Source organism: Apis cerana, linkage group LG9, assembly GCF_029169275.1.
Source record: "Apis cerana isolate GH-2021 linkage group LG9, AcerK_1.0, whole genome shotgun sequence".
NCBI classification, from domain to species: domain Eukaryota; kingdom Metazoa; phylum Arthropoda; class Insecta; order Hymenoptera; family Apidae; genus Apis; species Apis cerana.
Window position 1 is genome coordinate 10,772,281 of NC_083860.1, and position 16,906 is coordinate 10,789,186.

Below are 16,906 nucleotides of genomic sequence, written 5' to 3' on the forward strand. Positions count from 1 at the left end.
TTTATATAATTATACGATGAAGTTAATTTTAATAACTTATTACAGGCAACAATAAAACATAAAAGATACTGCAATTTGTGCGAAAGATGGTTTCCCACAACTTCACGACATCGCCGACATTTAGCTGGATATCAACATCGTTACATGGAATTGACACAACGTAAAAGTATACACGCGCTTTTTATTCTTTTTACTGGTAAACCATGTCCAAGGCTTTTGCCAGCCAATGTCATTCGCAGTGATTGTTCTATAGGAGAATTGACACCTTTGCAAATTGCGGTTCAGGTATGATTTTATTTCATATACTTGTTTGCATTATAAACTTAAAATATTTTATTTTATTCATTATTTTTTATAGGATGTTGCAAAATGTGTTGAATATGTGCAACCGGATCATAAGACAAAAGAATAATAGTAATGTTGAATTACTATAAATTATTTTGGCTGCATAGATGCATTAGATGATTTCCTGTGATTATGTATACTGAAACAAATGATGTGAGTACCTTTGAAAAATGTACTATAATGATAAACACGAAATGAATTCTGTGACTCTTTTAATCTCAATGGAATTGTATATTTTCAATATGATTACTATTCTTGGCAATCATATTATATAATTATATCATTATATATAATATCTACATATAAAAACAATGAAATTAACATCTGTGAGCTTTGCAAAAAAAGAAAGCTTTGTTGATTGATGTTAATTGTTAAGTTACTTGAAAATTACTTTAAGTAGTTAGATATTTAGCCAAAGATTTTAGCAAAAAAAAAAAAAAAAAATTAAATGTATATGTTACATTATTTATAGTTTTGGAAGACTACACAGTCTTTTATTTGTACAAATGAAAATATGATAAGTGAATGTGCTCGTTATGAATTTTTATTTATATTGTGAAAAGACTTATATATACAATGCATAAATATATGTGTGTATATATATATATATGTGTGTGTGCGTGTGTTTATATATATATATATATACACATATATATATGTATGTATGTATGTTTATTATTCTTGTTTTAAAAAGTATGTATTCTTGCAATGTTAAATAGACCTAAAACTATATATGGTTACATTTATATAAAATTATATTTGAAACAGGGGTAGTAAAAATAATATATCTATATGATATGTATGTTATGAAACAAATTGAACTATGAAATGTTAAAATGCTATAATATGAATGAATTTTATGAAAAAATTTATACAATATGAATGAATGAACATAATATAATTTACTTTTTAAAATTAGAAATTATATATATTCTCTGAAAATAAGGTATCCTATATATAAATTACTAAATCTCATTCTAAATCAAATCTTAATTCTTTATATTTATTTTTAATAAGTATAAATTTTTATAATAAGAATAGATTAATAATATAGATTAAGTTAATTGATATAAGCATTTAAAGTTAATTGGTATAAGCAATAACATCTCATAGTTCAATAAAAAACTTATAAATAATATATCTATTCACTCCCCTGTCACATGTTTATGTTTGATTAAAATTATTAGATGTGCCTAATAAGTTACTGTTTACAAATAACAAAGTTTTTAATTGTTTTTAAATGTTATAAATGTTTTTCTTATTATTCTATTAATATACACATATTGGGAGTGGCAAAGAACAAGTTCCTGGTTAAATAAAAAAAGATGGAATAAATATATTCCTTGTTAAGAGGCTACAAAAAAAATAGATGTTATACTAATACAGGGTTAACAGACTATATCTACAATTGTTTTATAATTTACTTTTTCGCGGTTTACATTCCAAAGAATAAAAATGCAGTAAAAGTCACTTTTGAAAGATCTAGTTTTATCATTAAATGCAACCAAATAAAAAGAAAATATAATATATTTATATATATATATATAAGTCTATCAATTGTTATTCCACTTAATGTTTTGTTTCTTATAACTTTGTTTTAATTTTTCATATTTTATTTGCACGAGTGCCTTAAAATACACCTAACAGTATTTGTCGTATCGTGTTATGTATATCATATAAGATTAAATGAAAAAAATTATATATATATATATATATTTCTATTATTCTTGTATAATATATGCATAATACATGTTACAATTATGAGAACATTAAATTACATACCATTGCATAATAAGTATAATGCGAATAATTTTTCTATAAATATGTAAATCTTAAATTTATTTTACAACTTTTACTATAATTTTATTTACAATTTATCTATGTAAGTGTGTCTTTTAAAATCATTTATATATATTTAAAATAAGCTCTATAATAATAACATAAACTAAGAAAAATGTTCTCTTGATTGAAGCTTTGTTATGCAGATATTTTAATGAGATCATTGTGTGTTCTATGTGCCTAAATTTTAAGAAATTTGTATGCATCAGAAGTTCAAATATGCATAATATTACTTATATAAATATATTCAACATAATATGAACATGCATCACTTGTACATTGTATGAAAAAAAACAAAGTCTAAAAAATTTTTATAAGTATAAATTATTATGTGATAAAAAAATATATCAGTTTAATTTTTATGCCATGTTTCATATTTAAAAAAAAACTAAGTTTATTAACATTAAATATTCTGAATGTTTAATTGTGTGGATATCTATACAAATTTTAAATATATCAAAATCATAAAATGTAGCAATTTATCATATGATATTAAATTTCATTAGAGATTTAAATATTACAGATTCTTCTCTAAATTCAAATAATTTAATAATGTTATATTAAAGAACCAGGATATTTTTAAATATGATTACATTTAAAACATATGCTTTATTTAGTTGAACATTGGTTTTTTAAAAAAATTAAATTGCTGACTTCCATTAATGTAAATTATTATAAGATTGCACTGATTCAAATATTATCAGTTAAAATAATTTATATTAAAAAAAAAAGAAAAAAAAAAGAAAAAAGAAAAAGTGAAAAGAAAAAAAGTTCTTTTATCATTGATAGCAATATTATTATTTAGTTTAAAGATTTAAAATTTTTATGTGCAAGTTATCAATTTATAAATCAAATTAATTATAGAGGTGGATTTATGCAAACATTTAAACATTTATAAATCAATAAAAAAAATTTTCATAAGTCAATATTATATATACATCCATCTATTTTTGATTTATAATCTTTTTATATTTTTTAACATTTAAATTATCATCTATAATGGCACTACTTAGATAGGGCAGATCTGTATAGAAAAATAAGTGCAATTGTATATTTTTACAAAGTTTACAATTAATTATTCTATCAGAAAATACTAATTTTTAAAATGGTCATTAGCTGTGCAATTCTAAATCAAATAAATTATTTATACAGTTCTGCTATAGTTTTATACACAATGTGTGATTAACATAATAAAATAATTGTATGATATACATTATAAATAAGCTATGAATATGTTTTAGATTTGTAGCATTTTTTTAAATTTCATTATATTCAATATATAATATATGTAAAAATTTTAAAAGCATTTTATATAATATATATATATTTTATATATATATATAAATAATATAAAAAAGAAATTAATAATAAAATTTTATAATTGTTTAAATTTATTAAAAAAATTGTTTAATTTATATGAAATTATGAATAAATTACAAAAAATAGATTAATAGATTATTCCAAATAGATTATTTTAAAAAATAGAAAAAAAAATGTTACATATCTAAAACTAAAACCATTCCATAATTAGAATAAGAAGTTTAATTAATAAAAATAAATTGTATGAATCAATAGATTATTTTCTGTTATTGTACTTAGGCTACAGAAGTGTATGCAATTGCAAAATTTTAGTTGATATATTAAAGAAATAATAAATAAAAAAAATCATGTCTTTTTTTAATCCTTTAATATCCTTTTTAATCATTGTTGCATTTATCTGCTTTTATTTATATAATAAAATTATAACAATTCATTAATTTTAAAAATTACATTACATAAAAATTACATATTTCTGTTTTTCATAAGTAATTATATTTATATAACGAATTCAAAATTGCATTGAATTGATATATCTATATATAATACAAACATGTATTATTCTAAAATATAATATAAAATACCAGATTTAATAAATCAATTTTATTTATATATTTTTTCTACATGTTATTTTTTTATTTAATTTCTTTGATAATTATTTATTAATAATTTAAATAAAGATAAAATTTATTATATAATTTATTATTTAATTGATAACATGCAGTTTCAAAGGATTCATAAAAATATATTAATATTATTAATATAATTTAAAATAATACATATTTGATATTTTTTTAGATATTTTTAAATAATTTATCAATGTTTTAAAATTTTAATATATCGTGTATATAGATTCTTGACTAGTTTAATCAGATGATACATAAAGTTATTGATCAAAATGGAAAGTCAAAAAGCATGCGCGTTTTTCTTATAAATGACAAGAAGATGATGTTTTACAGAGCTTTGCAAGTGTTTTTCCATTTTTTTACAATTTTATTATGTATATCTGGTGAAACGTTAGTAAAAAAAAATGAAAAACGCACTAATTTCAGAAACAATTATCAAATGTGCCTCGACAGTTTTAAAATTCACGAAGATAAAATTATTCGAACACAGGAATCCCGAGATATGGGTGCTAAATTTTTAAAAGAATACGATGTTGATTCTAGAGAAGACTGTTTAAAGTTTTGCTGTGATACTGAAAGTTGTGATGTATTTATTTTTGAAGAAAAGGTATATGAATAATTTTATAATGGAAAAATAACAAAAATTCTTTTGTTTTAATAATTAAATTATTTACATTTTACTAATAATAAATTAAAATATATATTATACAGAAATCTGGAAGTTGTTATCTTTTTCAATGTGGTCCATTACATGACTTTAAATGTAAATTTACCAATCATGCTAATTATAGTAGTGCAGTACGCAACTATAATTCACAATTAGAAAAGGAACAAGAACATGAATTACAATCCCTTAGGTAGGCAATAATTATTTTGTTGTTTATATTTTAATAATAGAATAATAATATTCTTTATATATAGAAAATTATCAGATCCAGCACCACCAGAATATTCCTTCACAGAACCATCTATGAAATTAATTACAACTTTAACACCAAAGTCATTATTGACAACATCTCTACCTATTAAGCAAGGTATGTAGAAATCAAAATTTTATAAAACAAAAAAGTAAATATATTATATTTTTTAGTTTGTAGTAGGAATCAATATGAGTGTCGTTCATCTGGAGATTGTATAGCAGTATATAATGTATGTGATGGTATACCACAATGTGCAGATGGATCTGATGAAGCAGCAGATCTAGTATGTCCCACAGAAAAGCCAACAATTTTGCCTTCTATAATTCAAGGACCTCAATCACCTTCACCATTATTACCTGTTGATATAATAAAATATCAACAAATGATTGATCAACATAAATCCCTTCCTCCTATGTATGCTCGCATTCCAGAAGTTAATTGGAAATTGCCTAATTTATCTCACAGAATGATTCCACAACAGCCCCTTTTATATTCAGTTCAACGAATGGAAGTACCTCAAATACATAAAGGTTTTGCTGCACCAGGATATGTATGGGATTATCAATCTATGTATGATCAAAACAAAGACATTTATAATTCATTTCATGAACAAGGAAATTCAAATCCTTATGAACGTAAGTAATGATTATTTTATAAATAAAATAGAATTATTAAAGTATTTTATTTGCAGAAGATCAATCGCATATTTTTAATCATAAAGGATCAGGTATAATAGGGGAAAAAGAGATAGACAGGTAATATATCTAATATATATCTAATTGAATAATATATATAAAAAATAAAAACTTTAAAAAAAAGTTAAATAAAAAGTAGATATTTAAATAAATATCTAAATGAAACTTTTAATAATTATTAAAAGATATTAAGAAATTATAAAAATATTAAATGTATTTACATTTAATTTTTAATTATTTTAAATTATTTAGTGGCATTTATTCAGATATAAAACATCCATATATATCACATTTTCCATCCTCGAATAGAGGTAAATGGCAAAACAATCAAGTTTATCCATCTTCATCATCAATATCAAATGTGCAACAAAAGCAAATATTCGAAATAGAAAAAAGTGTTATTATTACAACAACACCTCCTTGTGATGTAAGTATATTTTATAATTTGAAAATTTATCATAATAGAATCATACATAATAATATAATACATAATTAAATAAATAAAATAAAATATTATGATTTTAGACATCACATGAACAAAAAGATGTTTCATCAAATAAAGATATTAATAAAATCTATCAAGAAGATAAACATGGACTACATGAAAAAGAAATTAATCAAAATAATAAACAAAATATGTTAAAAGATGAAACACAAAAATTTAATCATATTCAAACAAAAGAGCCAAAAGGTATGTTTCTTGATTAATTATTTGTACTTCAAAATTTTATTATAAATAATTAATTTACATATATATATTTTAGAACATAAAAGTATAATGGTTATAAAAGATCATACTAAAGAACATGGGAAAAATACCTTAATAGCAGAATATTTAAAAGCAAATGAAAATGAAGTTCTAAAACCTAGGGGAGCAGTTATATCTTTGGCTTTAGGACTTACAATAATAGCTATTACAGCTACATTAATTGCTTGTCGATTGCGAGTTGTTCGAAGACGTGGAAGACGACATGGACCATATGCCTATGATGCGGATTATTTAGTAAATGGAATGTATCTTTAAGTGAGTATGAATTTTTTTAGACAAAGAAGTTTAGTGATATTTTTATATTGTTTTAAATAATTATATAATGAAATATGTTTTATTTTAACACTTTGATTTTAAAACAAATTGAAAATATTTATTTGTACTTTATACTTATGAAATTTTTTTTGTTTTTTTTTTAATGTGCAATATATTTTGTGTAAAAATAATTGTATTAAATTTATTAATATGTTGTAAAATTTCTATATATTTTGTTAAATTTATATTATATTTACAAGAAATATATTAAAGTATTTCATGAAATAAATTTTTAATCAAATAATTTATATTCATCAATCAAAGTTCTTTACTCTAATTTGGTATTGATTATATAATAAGTTTGAAAATATTGACAATACAAGAAGAAATTCAAAATTATCAAATAGAATAATTTTTGATATAAATTATTTTCAATATTTTCATAATATGAAAAAAAATTGAAATTTTGTCTATGGAAATTTAAGACAATATTTGAAAAAATAGAATTATCAACTTGTAACAAAATTATATTTATACATAACTTTTACAGCCATATAATACATAAGGTACATAATTATTCTCAATAATAAAATCAATGTTTTCAAGATTATAATAACTATTTATTCTAAAAAAATTGTTATTTTGTTGTTTTTTATATTTTAATTTAATTGTTTATCTCCATAAAAATTTAAATTTTTTTGTATTTCTAAAAAGGAATACATATATATATATATGTATATATATATATACATACACATAAATTCGATTAATCTACATTATTAGATATAATGCAAATATAAAAATTATTATATTATTATAATTCTATATACGCGTCTAAAATTTTCAAATCATATTTTTAAATACTATAATATTATTTAATTAAATTAATTAAATTCATAATGTGTATAAAATATTTTAAAAAAAAATGGAAGAACTTAAATTACTAACATTTTTCCTATTATATTATAACTATTTTCAATAATATTAAAATAATCAGCTAACTAGTAGATTGAAAAAATTTTGCATTTATTAAAGAAAATAATTCTTAAAATTCTTTTACATTATAATTTTAAAATTAGTAATTAATCTTTCAAAATATATATTTTTTTTATATATATTTTTATCAAACAAAATAATCATTTTTCAGTAAAAAAGACAGTCTTGTTTTATTAAAAAATCAATTAATTTTAATTTATAATATATTAATTATAAATTATTTTTATTTATTATATTCATGTATGTCTGAATAATAATTTTAATTAATAGTTCAATTTGTATATAAAAAAAATAATATTTACTTAGATATGAATATTGTACAATTGAAAAAATATTAACAGAATAGAAATAATTTCAATTATAATATAAAAAAATAGAAGTTTGTATCATTATTGATACTGCAATGACAACAAGTGAAAATTATGATAATGTTTATAAGTGGGACTGTATGTTTGTTTAAAATGAAATAAAAATATTATTTAATAATATTGAACATTGTATTATTGAATGCAATTACTGTCGACCAGTAGCTCCTGCATTTTTCTGTGCTTGTATAAATTCAGGATAATCAATATATCCATCATTATTTGTATCATCCAAAGACAGTATTGGATCTATTAAAGTAACCAATTCCTCATCCTTAAATAATTTTGGTCCAGTATTGACTCCACCTATTTCTTTCTTCTCTTGTTCTATATATAAAGTATTTATTATATTCTCCTCATAAAGTTAGTAATTTAATAATTAATAATTGATTATTGATTATACATACCATGCCAATGGATTAAAGACTTTATAAGTTCACAACCATCTAACTTATTATTATTATCTGCATCATGCATTTTAAAATAATGAAACTGTAGTTCTTGTTCTGTCATTTTACTAGTATCTATTGGAACTTCCATGTGTTCTGCAATATGACTGCAAAATTTTTAATAGTTACTAAAGTTTAAATGATTAATAATAATGATTCTAAATATATGTAACATACGCTTTTTCATGCACTATATTAGCAGCATTGAGTATTGCTTGTCCATGTTCTTGTTGAATTGGTACCTGATGAGTTGGAATATGCTGTTGTTGTACAGGTACTTGTTGAACAGGAACTTGTTGCATAGGTACCTGTCCTGGCATTTGCTGGAACTTTATAAATTTAATAATATATAATTATTTTATTAATAATTAATAATTAATAATTTATTAATAAAAATTAAAAGAAATATTTTAGAATTAAAAGAAAATAAAAACTATTAAATTTTTTTTCATTATTATATGAATATACCTGTTGTTGAGGAATTTGTTGTGGTACCTGATGTACTTGTTGAAATTGAGGCTAAAATAAATTAAATATAAATTGATTTAATAAATGAAATAATAAATAAAAAAAAAGTATTTTCATACAATTTAAAAATATTATATTTTTAAACATTAAATGAAAGAAAGTTTGAATTAAGCTTCAACATAATAGTAACCATATGTTTTAACTATTTGAAAAAGAAAACTTACTTGTTGATAATGTTGGGGTGATACACCTGGTGGAATTCTTTGTTGTTGAGCATATAAATATTTACAACAAAAACATCCGATTATAAAAAGGCACAATGTCCAATTCATATTGCAATATTCTACAACACATAAATGCACACATATGTAATTATATATTTAAAATATATAAGAAAAATAATATATACATATTATTACATTTAATTATATTATATTATATTATAAATCACAAAAATGATAATAAATTTTAAAGATTATTAAAAATACCTTGTTTATGTTACACAATATATAAAATTGACATGTACGCAAAAATCTTGCTCATTGGCAAGATCAAATACCGGATTATAAATTTTGAGGTTACGTTACAAAAGTTATATACTGACGTGGACAGATACCACAAGTATTACTTTCCGCTATAGTTCATTCGATATATTTAAAATACAATAAAAGATATGAATAATAAATTGTCACTAACTATAGTTTACATCATTTGAAATTAAAATTTATTATTATAAATTAAAAAGAGATCATGTGTTTTTAATTTTTTAAATTAATAATTTTTGTATGGATTAAAATAATTGATGGATGAAATTTTATTTAACAATTTAAGATACTAATAAATTTAATAAATAAAATTTTAGTAATTAAAAATTTTATAAAGATTATAATATTTAATTTCAATTAGGAAAAATTGATCAATTAATTATAATATTATTAGAAATTATTTATTAATTAACAAAATTATTTTCAAGTTATCACTTCAAAATCTATCAATCAATTTTTTCATAATGAAAATTCATGCGTTTGTAAATTAAAATCCATTCTATTATATATAGATATATTGTTTTAAAAAAACAATGTTTAATAAAAAATATGTTTACAAGTTAAATTTCTATAAATGATTGTAAAAGTGCTTCTTATTTATATATTGAATTAAATTTAAATATTAATTAGTTAAAAAAATGTAAAAAAAATTAAAATAAATCCTCATAGTAATACATATTTTATTTTTATACAAAATTTAAAAATAAATAAATAATATTTTACTTCTAATCAATGAATTAATCCCGCCGTTGTGAGATTCGTACTTTCACAATGGCGGAAATGTATTGCTTCTCTCGATATCAAATTTGTGTTGTGTGTTATATTATTTTAAAAAATTGCTAAATAATTTATGACTGTAGTAAAGTTGTAAAAAAAATAATATTATCAATAAAGTGTTCATAAATAGAAAAACTTGAAAAGTTTTATTGTTTAAACAGGTATGTATCAAAATTACGCGGTTTCGTTAATTTTAGCACTAACTTTTGTGTTTTATACAATTTCAGAATTCAGAAATTTATTGCCCGTACCTTTTAATTTGTCTCATATTATTACTTGTATTGAAATAAATAAATTAGTATATAAAATATTGTGTGTGTTTAATAACCCATAATTTGAGATATAATTTAATACCTTTAATAAATAAAATGACTTCAAATTCTTATTTCTTAAATATTTTATTTAATTTAAAATAATTAAAAATATAATTTTTTGTTTTTATTCTTTTATTTAAAAAAAGAAATAAGAATATTATATGTCTGATTATAACAAATGATCAAAAATATGTAAGATAATGTGAAATTTCACTTATTACTTTTTTAAGAGTATTGTATTTTTTTGGTATTTTTTTCATATTTTATCATATTTTAGAAGACCAAACTATAAATGGAAAATGCCTCAAATATTAAAACATCGGAAAGTTAAAAAACCGCAGAAGAGAGTGTTAAGTAAAAGAAGGCATTTTTTAACTAATTATCATGAAACTAGGTCTTACAAACCATGTAAGTTTTGGAAAATTTTTTATAGATTATATGATATCTTTGATATATAACAAAATTTAATTGTTACAGTATGTAAACAATTAAAAATGAACAATAATTCATTAGCAAAAGCATTATCTAGAGAAAAGCATGAATGTCAATTATTATTTTCTCAAAATGTTGCTTTAATTGCTGAGGTGCAAAATTTAGGTTCAGCTTGTACTAAACGTGATGTAAGTTAAGTATGTTAAACATAAAAATATTTATTTTTATGAATATGTTAAAATTAAATTTATAAAAATATATTTTTCAGGCTATTATATCAAATGTCCTAAAAAATGCTAAAGAAATGCTTAAAATGCTAGTAACAATGACTAGTTATTTAACAAACACAATTTCATCTTGTCAAGAATTTACAGATTCTGTTGCCAATATGAGAATGTCTTTTAATTCTGCTGGAAGTAAGATCATATATTATGTCTTATATTATACTAGATTTTAAAATAAATAAAAAAAATTATGTATATTGCAGAAAGAGAATCAATAAAAAGACTGTCAACAAAATCTCCAACTAGAGGAGTGGTGAAACCTATGGTGAGCGGTTACACCATTACAAAACCTACCATTAATTTAAGTAGATTAAATATGCAATATATTAATAATTCATCAAACTTAAGTATAATACCAGAAGTAACAACACCACCCAGAAATCAGGAAGGAAGTAATTTAAGGACTCCTCCTAATGGAGTTTCTGAAAGACGTAATTGTGTAAGTATTTTTTAAAATTTAATAAAATTTAAAGGAACAATGAACGATTTTTTATTTAAAAGAATTTTATACTGTAGAAAAATGGTCGCACATATAGAATGCCTGAAAGATTAACTGTTACTTCACCAGAAGATAATGGTATGTTTTTTTAAATAAAATTTACATTAAGATATGGATTTTCATTAAAAAATTGTGTATTGAAAAATTTATTTTAAGATTAAAATAAACGCTTTATTTACTTTTAGATGAAAATGGACGAAGGTTAAGCGAAAGAAGTAATAGACATTCTGGAAGTATTTCAGGACAGCTCTCAAAATCAAAATCAAAATTGTCAAGGAATAGCAATTCGAGAAATAGCAGTTCAAGAAATAGTACTTCGAGGAATAACAGTTTGAGAAATAGCAATTCTCGATATAGTATTGAAAATTTTGAACATATAGGAAGTCCTAGAGTAAAACTTAATGACGTATCGAAATTATTGCAAAATTCTCATACTATTAATATTCGTATGGTTTGTGTCATTAATAAATTTATTTTTTTGATTAAAACTTATTTTTACATTAATTTATATTTTAATTGTTGTATATATAGTTAACAGAAAATCAAAATAATCGAAAAACTAATACATCAAAACATATTTGTGATATGAATCTTGAAAATTCTCAAACACAAATTATACAAGAAATGTCTTCTTCTAATGAGTCCGAACAAAATAATGATGAAAAAATTGAGAGCAAAGATGAACAGAACAATAATGAGTTGAATATTACAGATCGAAAAGAAAAAAAAAAAATTAATGAAACAAAAAACTGTACATCAAATTGGGAAGATCCTCTTGAAGGACCAAGTTGGTTATTTAACAATTCTCAAGTCGTGCCTTCTGTCATTAATAAAAATAATAAGACTGATAATATAAATGTTTCTAACGAAGATATTATGAGTTTAACAGAATCGAGCGATATATTCGATGAAGAAAAGACTATGTCTATGTCGATTACACATTCAAGTCAGCTATATAACTCTAATAACAGTAAACAAATGAATGATGAAAATGAATTTGACATGTCTCAACAGAATGAAAATAATACTTTTCATAATGTAACGCTATTGACAGATTCAAATGATGAATATAAATCTCAAAATGCATCTACAATGAATTTACAAAATTTTGTGACACAAAGAAGAGGCTACTTTGAAAGTGAAGATGAAGATGATTTTACTTTGATTTACACGCAACGTCCATGTAATATGAATTTCGACATAAATGACTTAAAATTACCAGTTTTGGAACAATCTGCTTTAAAACCAAATATTACAATTGAACCAGAACCAGAAATAACAACCACTCTTCGAAAAATATCCCAGATTTATCCAATTCCATCGGTTTCGCTCAATACTTTAGATGAATCTGAGTTTAACCAGTCTACCGTAAAACTACCACTACTTGCGAATAATGATTATGATGATAAAGAGATGACTATATTAAAAAAAAAATCCAAATCTTCAAGGCAAAAAAAAGTGAAAATAATTCAGACACAATGTAATGATTTTGTGGAGACATCGTTATTAAAGAAAAATAATTGTCAAAAGAAAAAGAAAGATAAATTCGTGAAAGATCCAAGTGCTGTTAAAGTAGTGTTGCAAAAATTGGATGAATTCGATGTTAAATCAAATGAAATATTGTCTCTCAATTCCAGTCAATCTTTGTAAGTATCAGTATGAATATATATACAATGTTCAAAAGATATTATTGTAAAAAAAAACGATTAAACAAACAAATTTTATATAATAATATAATAATTTTGATATAATCTAACGAGATTTTTTATAATTAAATGTATAAATATATACAAGTTATATTTATTTCTTTAAATGCAATCAAATTTTTGATGTAATCAGTTAATATAGTTTAATATTTCTTTTAAAAAAATTTTAATTATTTATATTAGAAAAACAGTTAATTTATTTTAATTTTAATTATATAGAATTTGACGTATAATAAAATACACAGAATGAACAAAAGATATGTTACATGTTTTTTTTAATTAATTTTTTTATATAATAAATATCTTTCGAATTATTTAATAATATTAAATTCGGATATTTCGTATATATTTATGTACAATTTAAATACTTATATGTGCAGAAATTCTGTACCTACTCGCTCTAATTCAAGTGACTCGGAAAGTAATTTGAGTGTCAATAGCTCTTATAGTCGTCCTAGAAGAAAACGTGTTCCAATTAATTTTCATGAACCTAATTTGAAAAAGTGAGTAATATATTTTAACTTCATTGGAGATTGAACATGAAGAATTTTGTACATTTTATTACATTATTTTAAATAATTGCTTTTTATTTCAGAAAATTACGAAGGAATCAATAATTATACTATATTTTTCCATACTCGAGGAATGATTGATAAAACACAATAGTGTGTTTTTAAAGTACATCGACGTTCCCTTTCATGTAAATAAGTTATTAATGCATATAATGAATATTATTAAAAAAAATTTCCAAAAAATAGAGAAATTGATTTTACTAAACATTTATAAATGTAAAACAAATTAATTCTTCGAACCATTTTGCTTCCATTGTTGCGCACAGTTTTGTTATACACAGCTATTGTTAATTATTCACATAAAATCGGCTTGCTTTGACGTAGTCATAGCTTCGATGATTTTGACTTCCTCTTGTAGTATTGTTCGTATATTGTACTTTTTGTATACTTAACTACATTTTAATGAGTAAATAAATATTTAAAAATATGAACTTCTTATTTATTCAATTAATTTATATTTGAAAACAAGCAACGAAAATATTGTTTTATTTTTAATGTTCGATCGTGGAATAGTGATTATTGTAAAATAGAAATTTCGTTAATTTTTTGCACAAAGATCACATGACACCATTTTTAATTTTAAGTAATATTTATTTATAATAATTTTTAAGATTTAAATTATATGACTTTTTGTAAATTTTATTCTTAAACTTGAAAAATATATAATAGATATATAAATATAAAATATAACATGTTATATTACATGACAACATTTTATAATATATCTATCTTTATAAAGATATAAAATTGTCAAGAATCGATGATTAAAATACAGCTGCAATTGAAAATACAAATTTTAAGGTTATTGAAGAATTCTTCAATCTAAATTTTAATACAATTTAAAAAGAATCGATTTATTGACAACGTTCACAAAGGTCACATTGATGGACAAATAAAAAAGCTAGAACAAATATGGAACAAGAAATGTTACGTATATAATGAATTTAACTTTTCCTAGCCTACCTAATTGTAGAAAATCTGATATAGAAATGGAAATTAATTACGTTTGTTTAATTTCAAGATAAAAGAAGTTTATTATTGTTTCGTTTAAATAGATTTGTGATTTTATTTGATAGCTTAGATCGATCTAATGAGATCTTTATAATTTTAATTTATTATTATTCTTTTCTTTTTACTTTGTTTATATTTTACAATATCTTTTAATTTTGTTCTTTCAAAATATATTCTTTTAAAATTTTATATTTTATTATTTTGGTCAGTTAAAATCTGGTCTAATAGTTGATACGATAAATATAGTTATAAATAAAGTTCTACCACATCGAGAGCTACAACAATTCACCGTGACGTAATTGCCACAAACTTAATTGAACCGCTACCTGGTAGCAATCGCAAAGCGTGGGTGTACGCACGCGGAACTTTTTGTTACTAAAATCTAAACTCGACGTTTGATTTACATAGCCTATATAATAATTTATTATAAAGCTCTTTTCATATTCGTATCGTTGTAATATTGTGTAAAATGCTAAAAAAGAAGAAATAGAATAGAAAATTTTCATACGATAAATCTTAAATGTAATATTGTTTTACATCTTAAATGTAACATTATTTTAATTTTTTTCTCAAAATAAAATATAAAGAAGAATAGATATATAAATCCATTAATTATTAACATTTTTTTCAAATTATATTTAAATATTTTTTGCATTTTAGTTAATTTTTAATTTTTCGTTCAAAAATTCATTCAGACAATTTTTTTCATATTTTTGTAAACAAGTGATCATTTTAAAATAAATAGGAAAATTTACTCAGATAAGTTAAAATAATATTTTTTGGCAATGAATAAATTATTCAGATTGAATAAAATATATTCAATGTAACATATATTATACAATCATTTAATTTGTAATTAAATAAAATCTTCGAGAAAATAAATTCGATAGTTGAATACTTAAGAAAACATTGATCTTGAATTGTAGTATTCCAATGAATTATTATTAATTAAGATTGCAGAACATTTCGCTCAATTATAAGCATTATGTGGTAAATGCGAGATAGCGTGAAACAATCATAATTAGTGTATTGACTTGTAGTTTGCTTGATATAAATTTATGCAATGGATGGTTAGCATTAAAGCGTTCATCCATGCAAATATAATTACGTGCAGTTACTATATCGAAATGCAAAACTGCAAAGTTACTAATTTTTTTATAATCTTTCGTTTTATATAAATATTTATTATTTAAAAAATAAGGAGGCATTAAATTTGTAAATAGCGATTGGACATTTTTAAAGGCGAAATATAAAATAAGCAGATCTCGTAACGTGCGCTCGAGAACGTGAAAAACACCCACTCGCGTAGGAGTGGAAGTGTTAGGAAACTTAAAAAAAAAATATATATGGACGAGCATAACATCGAGAGATTTAAAATGCATATTAAATTTTCTCTCGTGGAATTATAACTGCAATATTTTTCTTGTTCAATAACATCTTACATTGTTTATGCATTGTAGGGTGCATAGTATTATCGAGTCTCGAAAATAAAGCAAATTTTTAGCGAGTAAAAGTTGTGTCTTTGACGCGCGTACCGGCGTTCAAACTCTCCCTCCTTGGGAATAACAATGTAGAATTGCGCATGCGTTGGCCATTTCCTAGTAGCGCCGATTGTCTGACCAATAGCAAACGACAGATGACGTTAGCTATAGCCAATCATCGTTCGTTTCAGTGACGACTGAGCTATTTTTAGTGGACATGAGTCACGGGATATAAGGCTGT

The 16,906-nt window shown here is 22.1% G+C and overlaps 4 protein-coding genes across 7 annotated transcripts in view; 3 read left to right on the forward strand and 1 right to left on the reverse strand.

The window, feature by feature from the left end:
• LOC107997505 (uncharacterized) overlaps nt 1–3,849 on the forward strand; it is a 14,721-nt gene extending 10,872 nt beyond the window's left edge. For both annotated transcript variants that reach the window (XM_062079583.1, XM_017056137.3), the window contains 2 exons: nt 46–285; nt 359–3,849. In XM_062079583.1, the coding sequence (XP_061935567.1) occupies nt 46–285; nt 359–412 (294 nt within the window). In that variant the 3' untranslated portion in view covers nt 413–3,849. The remainder of the gene's footprint in view (nt 1–45; nt 286–358) is intronic.
• A 192-nt stretch (nt 3,850–4,041) lies between these two features.
• Nucleotides 4,042–8,250, forward strand: LOC107997480 (uncharacterized). Its single transcript, XM_017056091.3, has 8 exons — nt 4,042–4,734; nt 4,839–4,984; nt 5,049–5,161; nt 5,218–5,682; nt 5,739–5,802; nt 5,995–6,169; nt 6,268–6,433; nt 6,507–8,250. The coding sequence occupies exons 1-8, from the start codon at nt 4,375–4,377 to the stop codon at nt 6,764–6,766; spliced, it is 1,749 nt and encodes a 582-aa protein (XP_016911580.1). The 5' UTR covers nt 4,042–4,374; the 3' UTR covers nt 6,767–8,250.
• Nucleotides 7,278–9,702, reverse strand: LOC107997547 (multiple coagulation factor deficiency protein 2 homolog). The gene is made up of 6 exons (XM_017056231.3): nt 9,533–9,702; nt 9,269–9,387; nt 9,045–9,095; nt 8,754–8,905; nt 8,535–8,683; nt 7,278–8,454 (listed from the first exon to the last, which is right to left on the reverse strand). Exons 2-6 carry the CDS (start codon nt 9,374–9,376, stop codon nt 8,276–8,278), a joined length of 639 nt encoding a protein of 212 aa, XP_016911720.1. The 5' UTR covers nt 9,377–9,387; nt 9,533–9,702; the 3' UTR covers nt 7,278–8,275.
• A 623-nt stretch (nt 9,703–10,325) lies between these two features.
• On the forward strand, nt 10,326–14,600 carry LOC107997546 (homeobox-like protein HDP1). 3 transcript variants are annotated; one of them, XM_062079601.1, is made up of 11 exons: nt 10,326–10,527; nt 10,594–10,872; nt 10,958–11,088; nt 11,158–11,300; nt 11,381–11,528; nt 11,600–11,835; nt 11,913–11,973; nt 12,081–12,346; nt 12,427–13,541; nt 13,982–14,104; nt 14,197–14,600. In XM_062079601.1, exons 2-11 carry the CDS (start codon nt 10,859–10,861, stop codon nt 14,216–14,218), a joined length of 2,259 nt encoding a protein of 752 aa, XP_061935585.1. In that variant the 5' UTR covers nt 10,326–10,527; nt 10,594–10,858; the 3' UTR covers nt 14,219–14,600. The 3 variants fall into 3 exon arrangements, with proteins under 3 accessions (XP_061935585.1, XP_016911717.1, XP_016911718.1); XM_017056228.3 differs by lacking the exon at nt 10,594–10,872 and having other exon boundaries at nt 10,327–10,527; XM_017056229.3 differs by lacking the exon at nt 10,594–10,872 and having other exon boundaries at nt 10,327–10,527; nt 10,961–11,088.
• The last annotated feature ends 2,306 nt before the right edge of the window (nt 14,601–16,906 follow it).